The sequence below is a fragment of the Chinchilla lanigera genome, unplaced genomic scaffold, assembly GCF_000276665.1.
Source record: "Chinchilla lanigera isolate Chin_1 unplaced genomic scaffold, ChiLan1.0 scaffold00064, whole genome shotgun sequence".
Lineage (NCBI taxonomy): Eukaryota > Metazoa > Chordata > Mammalia > Rodentia > Chinchillidae > Chinchilla > Chinchilla lanigera.
In genome coordinates this window covers 7,589,260-7,607,389 of record NW_004955465.1, presented here as the reverse complement: position 1 = coordinate 7,607,389, position 18,130 = coordinate 7,589,260, and the positions used below count along the sequence as shown (strand labels likewise).

General features: G+C 44.5%; 1 protein-coding gene across 2 annotated transcripts in view; it reads right to left on the bottom strand.

The window, feature by feature from the left end:
• The window catches only part of F13a1 (coagulation factor XIII, A1 polypeptide), a 173,249-nt gene that overhangs the window by 9,977 nt on the left and 145,142 nt on the right, over positions 1–18,130 (bottom strand). For both annotated transcript variants that reach the window (XM_013521833.1, XM_013521832.1), the window contains one exon: positions 13,672–13,832. In XM_013521833.1, the coding sequence (XP_013377287.1) occupies positions 13,672–13,832 (161 nt within the window). The remainder of the gene's footprint in view (positions 1–13,671; positions 13,833–18,130) is intronic.

The window sequence follows — 18,130 nt, the reverse complement described above, 5'->3', positions numbered from 1 at the left end:
GATGAGAACAAGAGACTTCTATTTACAGCCACAACACCTAAGTTCAGGTAGGGAGGAGTCTAGGAGGATAGATGTTTATTGTGGGTGAGTTCATCCATCACAACTCTCAAAAGTATCAGGTTTTTGGACAGCGTCACATAAAAGAATCAGGTTGCTGTCAACTTTGACACTGGCAGTGGAGCCTTGGGTGACTCATTCAAATTTTCTGAGACTGAGTTTTCTTCTTTCCATAACTGGACTACCATTCACATAGAGCAACCTTGTAGATTGCTATCATCACCATCATCATTATCATCATCATCATTGTTATTATTATTACCCTTGTAATGCATTTACTTTGCGCCAAACACTTGAAGCTATATGCTTTCCCAACACAAACTCAATATGCTGGAAAATGGCCAGGTGTCTGTAGGACTTGTTTGTTTATTGGTCTTGTTATGGTTTGTTCTGTATGTCCCCTCCAAAGCCTCATGCGACCATGGGCAGGCTATTAGAGTTGAATGATTGTGGGTGTGAGAGCTGCTCCCGCCCTGGAATGGATAGTTTGCATATGTAAGGGAGAGGAAGAAGCTGCTTGCGGCTATTTCTCCCCCATTCTGCCCTGGTGTGTGTGCTTGCAGCTTAGCTGTGGCTGCCGTCCTGAGATGCAGCCCTCTGCCACGTGCCACTCTGCCTTATAACGTGCCAAGTACGGATTGAACTTCCACGAACTGTAAGCGAAATAAACCTTTCCCTCCTTAATTTTGGGCGTCAGGTATTTTGTCCCAGCAGCGAGAAAAAAGTAACCAAGACAGGTCTGTTAATATCAAATGGGTGGATCTGTATATGTCACTTGAGAACAAGATAATAATAATGATGACAATATTTCTTTCTTCCTAAGAAAGAGGTGAAACAAAAATGCACATAAAGAAGCCCGCAGGTGTAATGCAAGGGCTCAGTACCTTCTAGCACATGACATTTTTTGGAGTAGCAGTGCTCTGGGCAGTATTGGTTTATTTATCTTATATTTCAGTTCTCTTTTAACTCCAATAGCAACCAAGTGCCCAATAAATATTTAAGTTAGGTGAACTGTTTAATATGGGATTTACTGGTTGCTTGAGTTTTCAGTGAAGCAACACAGCAGTTATTATACCTTATTTCTTTAGCTGGTGTGTCATAGAGGAGGATCCACATAAAAATAAGTCTTTCTTATGAATGGAGGTAAAGAGGAAGGGGATTTCCCAGAGACGGGCACTCTTTCTTACTGACTGCGTAGTCAAGAATAAAATCTCATCACTTTACTCTTCAAGTCAGTTTGTGACTAAATTTATGTCTCTGGGGAGAATGAAAATTTCCAACATGTACCCATGTTTATTCCATTCATATCCCTGTCTCCTGAAGGGCCATATGTGGTGAGCTGGATTCAGGGGCAATATCGATGGGGCAGACAGTGTGATTGTGTTGGTGGCAATAGCAGGCACATCTGGAGAGTATGGATTATGTGCTAGACAGGAGAGTTAGGGAGGGTTTCCCACAAACTTCAGAAATCTCCATCCACTTCAGACTATTAAATTAGTTTCTGGGGGTGGGGTCTGTAATTTGTGTATGTTAATAGGAGACTATGGCTAATTTGAGAGATGCAAACTCTTTTCTTAAATATTGTTATATATATATAGGTGCATAGGTTTAAGGTCGTGAGTAGCTTAACATTTGTACCTGGCTAATGTCCAGCCATGATATTTAAACTTGGTTATAATTTCTGGTTCATAAGGGTGTGTCATATTAGCTAGGATATTGTCTCTGAGAGATGCCTTGAACTCTGGTAAATAAAGAAATATCACAATTTCTAGATTGTAACTGAAAATAAAAGAGCATGTGTTTTATTATGTAACTATAATAAATCCAAATTTGCAAGTGTTTTGAACTTTTTTCTCGCTTCAGCTCATACTAGTAATGAACACATCTCTTGTACACACTTGACTTCCACTGTCATTTTTTGGACTGATATCTCCCTTAAGCACTCTATTGATTACTAAGGACCAGCTGAGAATGTATGGTTCACATATGTTCTCATGTAAGCCTTACAATACAAGGGCAGGATCTACACCAGCTGTAAGGGACTTGGGACCAAGATGATAATACAGTGATAGTTATTCCCTTAATGAGGAAGAGGGTTTGGGGGCAGGGTCATTGAGGCTGGCATCTCATTTTATGAAAAAGGAAATTGTGGTTCAGAGAAATAAATATCTTGCCTGAGAATTTGCATCTACTGATCAGGAAGGGACTCAAGTCTAAATCTGTCTAACTAGAGAGCCTGGACTTGGAGCCCAGTACTCTAAAGCCAGAGGGACTGGAAAAGCAAACAACTCAACAATAACAAGACAACACAAACCATTCTGTTGTGAAATCCAGAATACCAGTTGAGACTAAGGGACTTTTCAAAAAGATTGGGGCAGTGGCCGGTTTGGAGCCATAATGATAAGACAGAGAATAAATAAAGTTCACTGGGGGTGGAGGCAGATTAACAAACATGCCAGCACATGAACAGGAAGTTACTTTCATGGCTGCTGGGGACAGTGAACATGGATGGATTAGCCTGGTTTGAAGGTTTTGATAATACCAGTAGTCAAGGTCTAGACCTGGATTTCTCCATCTCATCATGATTGACATGTTGGGCTGAATACGTCTTTGTTGTGAAAGGGTGTCATGTACAATGTAGGGTATTTAGTAGCGTTCTTGGCCAATATTATACCCCCCATAACAAAGATGATGACTAAAAGTGTACCCAACAATTGCTAAATATCCCACAGGCAGAAACATTGTCCCTTAGTTTAAAACCACTGTTAGAGATTAAATCACATGGAAGTTAGGCTGAATTTGACACTGTCAACCTAGAAATCCTGACTCGGTTAATTTAAATGTTGGAGGTGTAAAAGTGCATTGGAATATTGTATGTTACATGATACATTTAGTTTCATTTTTTAGTGTGTCCAATGCATTTTTACATATTAATTTTTTCAAAAACTCTTTGAATTTTTAACAAAGTACAAAATAAAGGTAACATTTACAAAAACTCTCTAGATTGGAGAAAATGGTGTTGCTCCAGAGACACTCTTAGTAAAAGTGCTTGGTATGATGACTTTGATTATTTCTGGAGAAAGTACTATTTCGGAGCCACCTGCCTTCTCCGTGGCATTCTACTGCAAGTACGGGCACACACTTCCTAAAAAATACCTCTGATAACCTCCACTAACCTTTCTCCACATTGACATGCACAGCGACGACACATGTGAGATGGATACACTGTGAGCATGGACGTTTAGGGAACTCACTGTAGACCCACGAAGTTTATCCAAGGTGCTATCAGGCCCACAATCCCCAGATTAAGAACCTCCCCATGCCAGGAGACCTGCTGTACAGGTGGATTCCTATGCTGTGGGAGGCAAAGTGTACAGCTGTTTCAGACCACTGATGAATGTGACAGGGAACATTTAGTGCAGGTGGTACATCCAGTATCTGAGATGCTTGGGGCCAGAAGTTTAGATTTTGGAGTTTTTCAGATTTTAGGATATTTCCATAGATTTTACCAGTTAAACATCCCTCGTGTGAAATACTCCAACATCCAAAACTTCTTCAGTACACTTATGCATTTTGGCTTTTGGATTTTGGGTTTGGGATGCTCCAATTACATTTGAAAGGCTGACCCACGCATCTGGGCCTTCATGGTAGGCTCCAGATGTGCCTATCATCAGACTACACCTTCTTAAACAATTTCATGTGTTGTCCCTAGTCAGTTTGCTTTCAGATGTAACTGGCTGTGAGCTTAGGTGTATCAGTGCTACTCAGACTTCCCAGCACTGGAGCTGGGTGGAGGCTGGGGAGAGATGCAGAGAGGAGAAGAGGGTCCCTTCTCCAGTTGTACTGTGTTTCTTCTGCACTGAACAATAGCTGGTGTCCCTCTTCTGACATCTGCCTCCTGTATCTGTGATACTGACTCTTAGAATCTCAAAGCAACCCAAACATAAAAGTCTGCCCAATATCACCATTCCTGCTGGGGCTTTTTTCTCCAGCGCTGGGGATTAAACCCATAGCCTCCACACTGAGCTACATCCCTCACAGGTTTTTCATGTTTTATTCTGATAAATAATAACGGGGGTTTTGCTAAGTTGCTAAGTTACCCAGGATGGGCTTGAACTTGCAATCTCCTGCTTCAGAGTGCTGTGATTACAGTGTGTGCCATCATGCCTGGCTTTGCTTGAGAAATGTAACTGGAGGTATTTCTCCCAGTTCCTTTGAGGAAAATGGAGACTTCACATACTGTTTCTATTTCATGTGCTGAAGCAGGCGATGTGCCATGTTATGAGAACCGTAGCTATAGTGGGAGACAAGGTCTGCTTCCCTTGAATTCCCCCAGGACTCAGCACAGCTCCCTGTTCTTTAATGCTGCGAAAAACAATTGCCTATCCATACAGCTGTGGTTCTGATTTTTCTTGCTCTCATAAAACCTTAAATAAAGACAGACTTTAGGCAATCCAAAGAAGGTAAGATCAAGAAGAAACTTTCATGCGTATTGACTTCACAGAAGCAGGTCTATTAGGTGGACTGGAGAAGAGAACAAAGCACATGTCATACTTGGTGATATTGAATGCTTTTCCATGTATTTGATGGCCCTGAAGTTTTAAATATATCATTTAAAATATATCTTTAAAAATCAACCAGGAATATGATGCTTTTCTAAGCTCAAGGCCTCTGACCAATATTGACATGCAGAATTCTTGTCTTTTATGCTCTTTCAGGATAATGAACAGTGACTCTGATTCTTAGATTAACAAGAAAGTCATGAACACACACACACATGCGCACATGTGCACAGCAGATACGCCTACACTTTTTGGGGAAGGAATTACTTTGTAGGAAATTACAAGTATCTTCCACTGAGTATATACTTTGTAAAATGCAGAAGTATACGTAAAGCCAGAACTGAAGTGGAGAGAAAAGCTTGGGAAACAGTAAGAACAAATTAAGTTGGCAATTTGAGACACACAATTTATTAGATTCACCTACGAGCCCTTATTTCAAGGACTCTCAATCATATCTTCTATGTGTAACTGAAAATTGAATTCTTTCCCTCCTACTCACTCTGTGGTCACTGCTAGTAATAAGCAATTGCTCCTCTGTAAACTCTGCTCACCAGTTCCAGCACCTGCGCTGCTTCTAGCTGATACTTAGGACAGCCTTTACTAAAAGATGCTAAGTTTTACCACAGTTGGAAACCTTTCAAGTCTTTTCTGGCCAACATGACGATCCACTTGTCACACGTGGTTATTTAAATCTAGAATGGAAATTAAATAAAACTTTGAAATTCAGTTCTTCAGTGTCACTAACCACACCTCAAGGGCTCAAGAGACTTCTATAGCTGATGGATAGAGTACTGGATGGTGCAGATTTAGAATAGTCCCATCACTGTAGAAATATCTATTAACTCATCTAATCCTCACAACCCTGACATAAATACTATGGGTTTTCATTTCACAGTTGAAGAAACTGAGGCCCAGAGAGGCTAAGTAACTTGCTTGAGTTCACAGCATTATGGTTTAGATCTAAAATGCTCCCCTGCAAAGCCTCATGTGCTCAGACATGGGGCTTTTGCAAGTTGACTGGATCACGGCAGCACCATACGCATCAGGGGATTAATCCACTGATTCATCTCTAGCTCGTTTGCTGTAAGGAGGCGGGGTCAGGTCATGACCTGTGACCTGGAAGGGTTTATACATCCGTCTTCCCGGCTCCTCCCTTTGTCTCTGCTTCCTGGCCACCATGCAGTGAACAGCTTTTCTCGGCTGTGCTCTTTCTGTGTTGGAGCCAGAAGACCATGGACTGAAACATGAGCCAAAATAAATCTCTCCTCTTTAAGTTGTGGGTGTTGACTATTTTGTCCCAGTAACAAGGCAAGTGACTAAGACACAGTAAGTAAGTAGAGTGGGTGAGATTTAAAACAGAGAGCTCAGTACCAGGTCACTGCATAACCACACCTTGTGCTTACTCTGCTTAGTACTAATAACTTAGTTTTAGTTAATGCTTACTTAGCAATACAGACTTTCCGTTCATCACTTTGCTTGCATTATCTTAGTTAATTTGTACAGCTCTGTGGACTTTAAGGTAGACATTATTATCCCCCCCCTTCTGTTGGTGTGAAAGTGAAACTTAGCAGATAAATACTTTCAGAGCCAGGAAGTTGGCAGAACCAACTTGGATATAAATCTAGGTCTTTCTGACTCTAAAACATTTATCTTTAAACTTTACCTACACTCTGATCTCTGACAGATGAGAGATAAAAATAGTAACTTCCTCTTTTTTGGGGAATAGCTCCTGTATTTTCTGAAATCCACTGAAGAATCATTTGCAGTGTTATCTTTTTATGTTATTGCTAAACCATCCATTGAGGACAATGATTATGAGCTGACCCTGAACTATATTTGAAAACACATACACCACCCATTTCTTTCTTTTTGACTTTATGGGGAAAGAATTAGATTCCCTTGCGGCAGTGAAATGTGACAAGGTGGCCTTGGGCCCTTGATATATATTACTTGATGATAATAGGATTTTCTATTTAGGGTAAAGATAGAGATTTCATTTTTAAAAGATATCTGGTGGCCCAAACATAATGGAGTTATATGACAGGTAGATGGGATTGGTTGTTCTAGGCGTTTTTCTATGTGGGTATGTTTTCTTTAAAATAAAATAATAAACTAGAAGTTCATAGAGCAAATTATGCTTTAGGTATCCCAGTTGCCACTGAGGTCTCATTTTCCTTCTGGAATACATGTGGCTGCAGAGCTGTGCCAAGGGACAGGTGGAAATGCACATCTCAGAGTGGCAGGGGCCATGCACAGATGGGGCTGAGACTGTGTGCTCCTGGCTGACCAAGCGCACTATCCTCTGATTCTGCAGCAGTGGTTCCCCGTGAGCAACAGTGGGAGACGGATGGAGTGAGCTCCCTGAGCACGTAAACCTGTGGCTGGAGGTGCCTCACTTGGGCTTCACCTACTCAGTGTCCCTTGTAGCAGGACCTCACAATCTGACATTTTTTATTTCCTCTGCAGATGGCCTGGGACAACATCAGGGACACAGTTCAGATGTCTGGGACACACACACACACACACACACACACACACACACACACACAATGCAGTGTTCTCCCAGGTGAACACAGTGAGAAACCCAGTTGGACTCAGAGTCTGAACAGGGGCGAGCAGCTTGATCTCTTCGGGTGTCAGTTTCTCATGCAGTTATTGGGATGATTTAATGTAACATTCAGATGGCAGAGCACCTGAAACTTACTAGTGTTTTCTGAATCTGAGGTTTAAAGGGAGAAAATACTGCTTGGAGGACCACGAGACCCTCCTCACTCCTGAGTTCCCCTATGGGATTGATGAGCATATCATTTTCCAGGCATGGAGAAGAGAACCACAGAGGAGTGGAGAAGCTGATCTCCCCCCAAGTTCCTCTGCTCCTGGCTTCTGCTGAAGGTCAGGGCAGTTGAGACCTGGCTACTGAGACAAAGTCACTGAGAGCACGGGGAGGCTGGAGAGAGAATGTGCTTGTTTGCAAACGAGGACAGTGTTGTGGTTTGGATCTTAAATATCCCTTGAGGGTCTGATGCTAAAGGCTTGGTACACAGCCTGTGGTGCTCCTGGGAGGTGTTGGAGCATTTAGGGGTAGGCCCTGGTGGGAGGAAGTGAGTTCACTTGGGTGTGGCCTTGAAGGGGTTATTGGGACCCAGCTTCCGGTCTTCTCTCTTTGCTTTCCTGTTACCAGGAGGTGAATAGCTTCCTCTGACATGTGTTCCTGCCATGAGACACTGCACCGCCACAGGCCCAAAGCAACAAAGCCAAGCAAACAAGGCAGAAATCTCTGTAATCATGAGTCAAAAGAAATCGTTCTTTCTTTAAATTAGTCATTTTAGGTATTTGTCACAGCAATGGGAAGCTAAGGCAAAAAGAAAATAAGGGTTAGGGATGATTAGAACACACAATCTTTGTTTCCATATTTTACTTTGATGAAGAGCTTGGGATATTTAGGCTTCTACAGAGCAAAACAAAATTATGGTTCAATTTCACAATTTACCTAGCTGCTGTCCAGTACTTCAGGACACTGACTGCATCCCAAGTGGGTTCCCCAATTTTAAGCTGGATGAAGGTGTATGAATTGGGATGTTGGAGGAGCAGGGCATCAGCACCTCACTCAGCAACCCTCCCTACATTGCTCTGGGGACATGCACGATGGGGAATACAAGAGGATTCCACGCTTCACCTTGATAAAAATCATGGGAATCTAGTGAAAGGCTCCAACTGGAGCAAGATATTAGGACCATTCCTGTAACTAACTGTGCTAGTGTCTACAATCAGAAGAGATCTGGATATTGGTCTGAGTTATGGCACACTTGGGCTAGGAGTCTGTTTTACACTGGGATGCAGCTATCCACCAGGCTACTGGACTTGGGGAGTGGTGAGTGGTTGACTTGGTCCCCTATGTTCCTCCCAGCCCAGATAAACGCAGTATCCCAGGTATACCTGGTGGCCCAGAGGGGAGCCTGCCCAGAAAAAGTTCCCTGTGCCCTCTTGGAGGGAGGTGGACAGTGACACTTTCTGTGTAACCTATTATTATTGGCTCCATTTTATATATGAAGTGGTTAAGCCGTTAGCGCAAAGCTGTGCAGCTGGGGCTATCAATAGGAGGCCTGACACTTCCCTGTTCCTGAACCACTGTGGCTTTCTGCTTCTTTACAACAAGGGCTACTGGTAAGCATCCTGGGTTTCCTGCTGTAGTTGATTTTCATGAGGACATGGATGCCATACCTGGGAACCTTCACTACCACCTTGAATAGGAGAAGCCTATCAGATTGTCATTTCCACCTTACAGGTCACAGACCCTAGGCAAACTGATCTGTAGTCTGGAGACCAACTGTATTTCCTCTGTGCCCACCCCATTCCACTCCAGAAAACAACCGCTCATTGAAATTAAAATGGTGACAAGCCTTCCCCAGACTTAATGCAATCAACACATGGGAAGGCAAAGAAAAATTCCATGTCTGCTTTTAATAAAATATACTTTTCTCATCAAAATATTTTGATAGCACAGGAAAAGAGATGTGTGCTCATTAAATTTTAATGAATGTCTATCCCTGCCATTTTCCATATGAGGATCACACACCATGACTCATGCATGGTAGGTGCTAGGAATAGTTAATTGGGAACAAATTTAATCCAAACACAATCTCCATTGACATAGGAATGAATGGAAGCCAAGATGAAGGCCATTAGGATGTATGAACATGTAGCCACAGGCCTAGGTTTTTGGCTGACATGACTTGGATTCAGAAAGGTGGCCCAATATTGTTTTAGTTCAACCTATATGTGCTTGAAAAAAAACGTAGTTAGATAAGAAGGGCTGGATTCTACCTTCCAGGCAACTTTAGTTCCCAGACTGAGCTGGAGATTCCAGAAGACAAAACTTTGGGCAAAGATTTTGAAAAGAAAGAAAGGAAAACACTTGAAAGAGCAGAATTGATGACCGTCACAGAAGCCTCTTTGTCCACAGAGTCAATTACAAAGCTCCCATCCACAAATGTTAGACTCACCTCAAAGTAGCCCTAAGCTATCTTTCTGGGGTTATCACTCACTCATGCCCAGCTACCAACCTCTGCTCCCACTGAGATGGACTTCCTGGTGCTCCCTACACCTGCTGTCTACTTTGCCTGCCCTTGCAACATCTGGCATAGTCTCTCCATCAGTATTTACTGGCTAAATGTTTTCTATTCATTGAGGATCATTTCTCCTTCAGTATCCTTAATTCTTGATGCCCGGCTCCATTTGAGCTCATATGATCTCTCCACCCTTACAACACTCAAGCCCTTTTGTTACTGGTCACTATGGAGGACCAGCTGGATGACCCTCCTTGGAAGAAGAGCCGTTATCTCCATTTTGGCTAAACTTGGCCCTATTCCCGTGTATTGAAATGTATAGAACTGGCTAGGACTTTTCCTTATCCTTTCAATTGGCTTTAAGCAATGCATATTGGTCCAGCTGAGGTGCTGGTGTGTACTCTTTGAAGCAAGGTGACAGGTCAGTGTTTCCCCAGCCCCATAGCTCCCCAAAAACATGTATGGTGGGTGGGATGGAGAGCCATGCTCCATGCTGTCATTTGGGATTAAGCCTCGAGATAAGTGGCTATGACTTCCCAGAGCATAAAGATTAGACATCAGACCTGAGGCATTGACCCCAAAACATTAGATGCTACCTCAGTTGTGTTGTGCAGATTGCCCCTTCTGCACATCCTTCTCTCTGCATACTGTAGAGGTGATTTCAGACCTCCTACCTAGCCCAGTTCACAGCACTCATCTACCTCTCACCGTTCTCACAGTCACTCATCTGCAAGCCACTCCCTTCCTCACAAATTAATAAAACCTGGATTTGGCCCTGGGTTGAGGCCTTCATTCTGGTTAGCTGTCATTGTAGTTGGGCTTAGGACCCCCTTGGCTCCCCATAACTACAAACATGCCTTACTGTCTTTATTCTCACCATGGGTTGCACTGGAATGGTAGTTTGGAATGAACTCTTTAGAGTTCCAATAAATTTTCCATGGGATTACAAATGTAAACTTCCCAGACCAAGAAGAGGACCCGGAAGGGCTCTCTAAGTCACGAACTCTGCTTTCCATAAGAGCTCCAGTGTGACAGTAGTGTAGCCTCATGGTTACATGCACATTCTTCTGAGTCAGAATGACCTCTTTTGGAAGCTTCTCTCCTTCCTTATGAGGTGCATGATAGTGGGCCAGTCCCTTATGAAGAGAAGTAATTGCATAATAATATTAGCCAACATACGTTAGTATTTACTGTGACTCAGGTGTTAGACATCTGTAGGCTCATTTAATGCCACAAGAACTCTATAAAGTGAGTATTTCCATCTCCTGGGTCATCCAGGTGGGAGAACAGGAAAGTCCAATAATTTGGCCAGGGCTCCACAGGTATTATATGGAGAATGCAGGCTTTGTATTTACACAGTTAGGGTCCAGAGCCCATGTTTTGACCACTATACCACACAGCACTACATTTTCTGGGTCTCTGTAAGAGAAAGGTCACCTCACAAGATGGTAATGAGTTTTAAATAAGATCATAGAAGAGAGGTGCTCAGTACCATGCTTAATGAATCATAGTTGCATCATTGTGATCACTGCGTGCTGGCCTCTACCCTTCTCCTGCCTCTAAGCTGAAGATGGAAGGTCATACCCTCTTAACTTGTTCTTTTCACATGGCTTCACCCTGTGCCTGGCTCATTCATCCAAAGCAGCCTTGAGAGGCTCATTCAGCTGGGAGCCCATCCCAGGTCAGAGGTTAAGAAAGCATTCTAGCATTTTCCTAGAGTTTGGGCACATGTGTTCTAGATAACTGAGCACTTCTGAGCCATTGTGGGTTTTGGATTTTCAGCATATTAACCCCCCACACTCCTGTTTTATAGCATGTATCTGACTGTTTTCCCACAGGTCTCCTGGGTAACATTTCAACTTGATGTTTTCCTGAGAGTTCTCTCCTCCTCCCCTTTCACCTCCACAGCTCCCCTTCTTTTCCCATCCCTTGCTTTTCTCAGGTCTTCTCCTCCCTCAGTCACTGTAGGATGAGGACCACTGTCTGCAGACCACAGTTCACCACTTGAGATCCCCAGTAGGTTACACAGTATCACAGGCCTCCAGTCTCTCGGCCAGAGTGTCCTGAACTAGGGTCTCTAACAGCTCAGTGACACCTGCACAGTTTTTAGGGTGTGAGGTGTTTTCCCTAGGAACACTTGTCCCCTCTTTGGATTTAGTTTATACATGGGGTTAGTGAGGTTAATGTTAAGATTTATATGATGACGCCTATGCCCGCTTCCCTCAATAAACCCAGTACAGGACAAAGTCCAGAATTTCCTTCTGTCCCAGGCTTCAGTTTTTGTGAAATGGCCTTGCTTCTCAATAAGCTCCTCCATGATCTGCATCCCTGATTCCTTCAAGGAAACCAAACCAAACCAAACCAAATCAAACCGAGCCAGGCGAAGCGAAGCCAAGCCAAGCCAATGTTCTATTTATGGCACGTCCTCCCTGCCCAGGTCCACTAACTTGTAGGGCAATGCATTTCTGATTCTGCCCCTGGGGAATTCAACTGCTCTTCAAGTAAATCTAGAAGATAACATACAAATAATCCTTTAAATTGATAATGCCTAACAGATCAAAGCTATCTGTTTCCTTCATATCCCAGTTTATTATCAGTGGTGTAGTTAAACTCTAGTGCGTGCTGTGGCTGGGGCACATGGAAGCTTGGAAAGTTTCTCCTGAGACCTTTGCAGGGACATGCCTGTGCTCTGTAATGAGACGAGCATTCAGGCCTGGTTCCCGCAGGGACAGGTGCAGGGGTACACACATGCACAGGCCCTGTGCAACTTCCGCATGTGAGCAGACAAGCATGCCTCCTCCTTGCAGCTGGGAGAGGGTTGCAGGGCTTGGCCCACATCTTCAGGAAGAGCCAGCTATGAGGATGGTCCTGCCATGCAAGGGTGGGGGTGAGGGGACCGCCTGCCCTGCTATGGCCCCTGGGCCTCATGCTGTTGAATTCATGTCCTCACAGCACAGTGACAATCTGACCCAATCCCCAGATATTCTTCTCTGTTCACATTTCTTCCTGAGACTTCCTGCAACCTGTGCATCCTCCTTTTTATCCTGGCTCTTAAAACCTTTTATGCACGATGGACCTATGTGTGCTGACTCGGGTGAAGGAACCAAGGAGATGTGATGACTCAGCTTTCTAGACATGATTCCTGGTTTCTATTTCTCAGGGTGGTGGCTGGCAGTGTGTGCACCAGAAGCTACAACTGTGCCCTGGGAAGTCAGAGAAACAGGTTTCCATGTCTTCTTCCATTCTACCCTCAGCCCTGTCTACTGAGTTCTTTGCGCTATGTGAGTAGAAACTTCTGGTGGTACTGCAAAGACACCATTATAAGTTTTGACCAAGTGGAAAAAACAAACTCTATGGTGACAGAAGTCAGAAAAGTGGCTATTATGGTGATGGAGGGGGAGTGTTTTACAGGAAAAAGCACGATGAAACTTTCCAGGGTGTTGGAAAGCCTCTATCTCTTCATGGAGCTGGTGAATGCAAGGCACATGTTAAAAGTCATTGTTGTCAAGCTGTATCCTTCAATTTGTGCATCCTGCTGTATGCAAGGATGCCCCCATGAACAGCATCACTGTCCAAAATGCAGGTGGAGATGCTGCAGGCAGCTCACATGTCATCTGGCTGCCTGACCCACTTTCCCCTGGAGACAGTGAAAGTTCTAAGTCTCTGTATCCATTACACATCTTTATCTTCCTCCACAAGTGTGTTTATATCCACAGGTTTTATTTATATCTGCAGTCACATCTATATATTTAAATCTGGAGAGAAGAGGAGTGTTATATGTGCGTGACTAAATATAGGGTGATTTACTTCTTTCAAAGAACAGGAGGATCTCAGCTCCTTTATGTTTCTGGAGCAGGACACACACACACACACACACACACACACACACACAGACACATGTGCGCGCATGCGCTAAACCTGGGTTCTCAATCAGCAACTTCAACTCCCCCCTACCCCCGTGCCTGAGATGAGATGATAAAACTGACCTTGATGATGACTTTGGGGATGATGAGCATGGTGGACTTCTGCTTAGCCAGGACATCCCTGGACTCACTGATGCGAGCTGTGACGAAGAAGTGCAAGAAGGCCTGCTCCAGCAGCTGGCCCATGTACTCACCCGCTCTGACCATCACCTCCTTTTGCTTGACTGGCAGGAGCAAAAACAAACACGCTGGCATCAAGATTTGAGGCAAGATCTGCTTTACTTTTCTCCCAGTTCCCCATCCTTCCCCTGTGAGCCCATAAGTCTAGACTTTCTCTCCAGATTTTTCTGTATCAATCTGATGCCATGATTTTTCTGTTTAAAGGAAACAAACTGTTGAAATCAGTGTCTGTTCAACTAGCCCCATCCTATTTGTCATTTAGAAGACCTCTGTTCCAAGTGCTTGCCTCCTCAAGTCACTGTTGCTATTTGTTAAGTACTGGCGACAGGCCATGAAGGATGGCATCTGCAGGATGGACAAGGGTCCTGGCTCCCTCCCAATCCTTGTCCAGGCTGAGGATGATGAATTCTATCTTGTGGCTCTGGCATCCTTTCTCTATCACTCTCATTTTCCAAGCCTGGGACTCTAGAGAGCAAAGGGCAGGCAGTTCTTCTGTAGGCTGAGCCGAGGTGTGGCACCAGCCCTACCTCATCAGAACCAGGTGTTTGTGCTGTACCATCAGCCAGGAGCACAGCAGGTGGATGGATGATTCATGCCTCAGTCCCCACCTACAGGACACAGACTCCATCAACGTCCTCCAGACTGGACATCTCCACCACCCTTCTGCTCCGTGTCTGGCATTTGCCAGATTCTTCCTTCCTAGAGAACTTGTTGAAGGAGCAGCTGTTGAAGGTCCCATGGCTAGTAGTTTAAGTGCAGAGGGCAGCTCATTTTAGCCCACCATACTGAGCTGCAGTCACATAGGAGGATAGAAAGCTGCCTGTTGGGTTGAGGAAGCACTTGGCCATGCTCATCATCCCTAGGTGGGGCTCACATCTGGACTGGATCTGCAGACCAGCAGCACCTTTGTGGGAACTGGTTAGAGATGCAGGTTCTCTCACCTCATTGCACCTCTGAATCAGGATCTACATTTCAATCAGATCTCGGGTGATGCCTACTTAAGTAGAGAATCTCTTAAGAGTGTGAGAATCTCTGAGAGACAGGAGGCTCAGCAAAAAGTGGTTAGACTTGGGATGGCCCTAACTTCCACATCCCAAGAACTTCATTAAATCTTGGCCAACTGGAAAGACTGGCCATTCTAGGTAGGCAGTTGTTAACAGAAGTGGGTTTCCTGTACTGGGGATACTTGACAATGTCTAGGGACCTTTCTGCTTTTTGTTATTGGGTTTGGGAGTAGCTTGTTACTGGTACCTCATGGATAGAGGCCAAGGATGCTGCTAAACATCCTGCAATGCATAGGATGGCATCACAACAAAGAAGTGTCCATCCCCAGATGCCACCATGCCAAAGCTGGGAAACCTTGCCCTTGACCAGTGATGGTAAACCATTTAGAGACTGAGGACCAAACTACAACTCCAAACTCACTTTTTAAAATCACAGAGTGCCAACACAGCAATTAAACTTGAACACTGAGGTTTTAGTTTAGGAAAAACAACTCTACATTAACATCTTTTATCTTAAAAGAAAACACAATAACATGTGCCATACATTTGCTAGCAGTGCCTTAGACCATGCCTATTATTTGAATGTATTTGTCTATCCAAGACAAGTACGGAACAACTGGCTTGCTTGGCTTGACTCTGGGACAGTACTGCTCCATTTAGAGCCCATTTGTAGAAGCCGTCACCATGCCCTGAGCTTGGCTCCTGAATTCTACCTTGGCCCCTCCTGTTGCTGTCATTGGACCTGACCCTGGACCTTGCCTCCTCCATGGCTCTCCTGGCAATGAACTGTCCAGATGAGCGAGATGCCAGTTTTCCTGGATTAGATACCACCTCCAAGGAGCATACATGGCCTGTTTATCACAGCCCAGATCTGGACCAACACAGCCTTAACGAACATGCATGTTGCCCCTACCTGCCTCCAATAATAGTAATGAAAATGGACTTCCTCTGACTACTTCTAGAGGACTGTGTTTGACCTCTAGGTTTCTTCAGGCTAGTGGGATATGCCTGCCTTTCTTCTACCTATCGTCCAGAGGCTCTTGCTACCCTCATAGTCTCAGCATCAGGACGCCTTTCTTTTCGGAGGTAGAATATTCCCTAAATCACAGCAGTAAAGAAACTGGGCTGTGTCTCTGAGCCCCAGAGAACAGAGCTCCTGAAATAGTCCGTTATGTAAGAGCTGTGTTTTGCCACTGCACAAGAAATTGTTCTAGATAAAGTTTATTAAACGTGGCAAGAGAAGGAGGAATAGATTTTCACTCTATGAGCGGCAGCCCTGGGATGCTGCCAATATCATTTACAGTGTCTGGGGAAATCCAAGGGAGACACAGACTGGAGCTGCCTCATCGCTTTTCCAAAAAGCAAAGAAAACTAAATATAGCCAAGTGGCAATGATAGCACCTTTGAAGGTATTGGGAGGTTTAAGTTATTCAAATCTCCCAAACCGATTCTGGCCCACACGTTCCCTTTAATCATCATTCTGGAAAGTCTGTCTTCCATTCTACTTGGAAAACTTTCTTTGCCACAGAGGATGGCGTGACCAAGGTCTAGAACTGTGTGGCTTTTTGTGATATTCCACAGTTTATTTTGGATTGCAGTCTGCAATTTATTGCATGTAATTAATGCCACCTACCTGCTGCGGAGTTAAAGAAGAAAGAGTTCCCAGTTCCCTTCAAGTAATTCAGGACAAGCCCTGGGGTGGTTGAGTGGGCGGGAAGTACGTTACTGTTGACTCAGGCTCGTGTTTGGTCAGCTGCCCCTACATCAGTGACTAAGAGGATAATATAGTATGTGAGCCCACTAGCTGCTGTGAGCTCATTCTTTAATTGGGTTAGAGAGAGAAGGAGGAGACTGACATAAGGGCACTGTTGAGGTAGGAAAACGGCTAGTGTTTAGTTCACTGTCTCGAGATCTGTGCTGGACAACAGGTCATGGAGCCATGAGCAAGAGAACCAAGCCACTTGGGGCCAGAGTTTATACCTAACTGGCTCACTGTCACTGCCTGAATGGGACCTGAGCTCTGTCATCTGCTTTGCTACTAATTTCTGTGTATGGCCTTGACTACAAGAACTCCTCTCTAGCCTCAGCTTCCCCAAATGCTGCAAGTCACCATGTGCAAAGCCTTTCACGTGTGTTCTCTCATTTCATTTCTTTCATGCTATCTTCTTCTCACACATATCCAAGCCATCAGCCCTTCACGTGGGCTCTACCCTGAGAACAGCCCTACATCTGCCTCATCCTCATGACTCCCACCGCACATCACTACCCCTCTGCTGATGATGCATTAGCACCCTAACTGGTCCCCAGGCTGCAGCCTCACTTCTTCCACAGTGCCTTGTCAATGCAGGGGTCAAAGTGAGCTTTCAAAGCCCAAGTTAGGCCATGCCCAGATGCTTGGTGGCTTCTCAGCTCACTGGAAAACAAAAGCCAAAGTTCCTACAAGGCAGAAAGTTCTTTACATGATCTGCACCCACCCACGTCTCCCTTTTCTCACTTTTGCTTCCGTTTTAGCCTGTCTTCTATTATTATAACAGATGAGTACCAAGGAGGGTACTTTATAAAGAAAGGAGGTTATTTGGCTCACAGTTCTGGTGGCTGAAGGGTCCAAGCAGCATGGTGCTGGCAGCCTGGCTGTATTATATCGTGCTGGAGAAAAATGGGCATCTCGCCTTGTGCAGAGCAGGTGAGCTCATGGAGCATCCTTGCTTCATAACAACCACTCTCCCAGGAACTCATTCACTCCGTGAGAACAGTATCAATCTCTTCAGAGGGCAATGTTCCCATGGTTTAATTATTTTCCACTGTGCTCCAACTCTTAAAGGTTTCATCACCTCCCAATATTTGCACCCCACAGATCATGCTTCCAGGCCACATCCCAACTACAGCAGCTCCCATTCTAGTCTTTTCTGCTCATTGAACATATCAGACACACTCTGGCCCCAGGGCCTTTGCACACATACCTTCTTATGGTTGCAACACTCATTCTAACCTTTTGTCAGCTCTCTGTTCAGTGTCATCTTACTAGTCAGGATCACTTTGGCCACTCCACTCTAGGAACAGCACTCCTGCCCCTCTTAGCCTGCTTTATATTTCCCTATTACATATATAATCACACTGTGTGTTCACTTGTTTAATTGCTTATTGTCTGTTTTCTCTGCAAGACCAGAAACTCCCTAAGAGTGGGCACTGCTATGCCTCCAGTGCAAAACAGAACCTATCGATGCATGCACTAAATCCATGCTCAGGGGCTGGGGATTTAGCTCAGCGGCAAAAGTGCCTGCCTGGCAAGCGCAAGGTCGTGAGTTCGGTTCCCGGTACCGGAGAAAAACCAAAAAAAA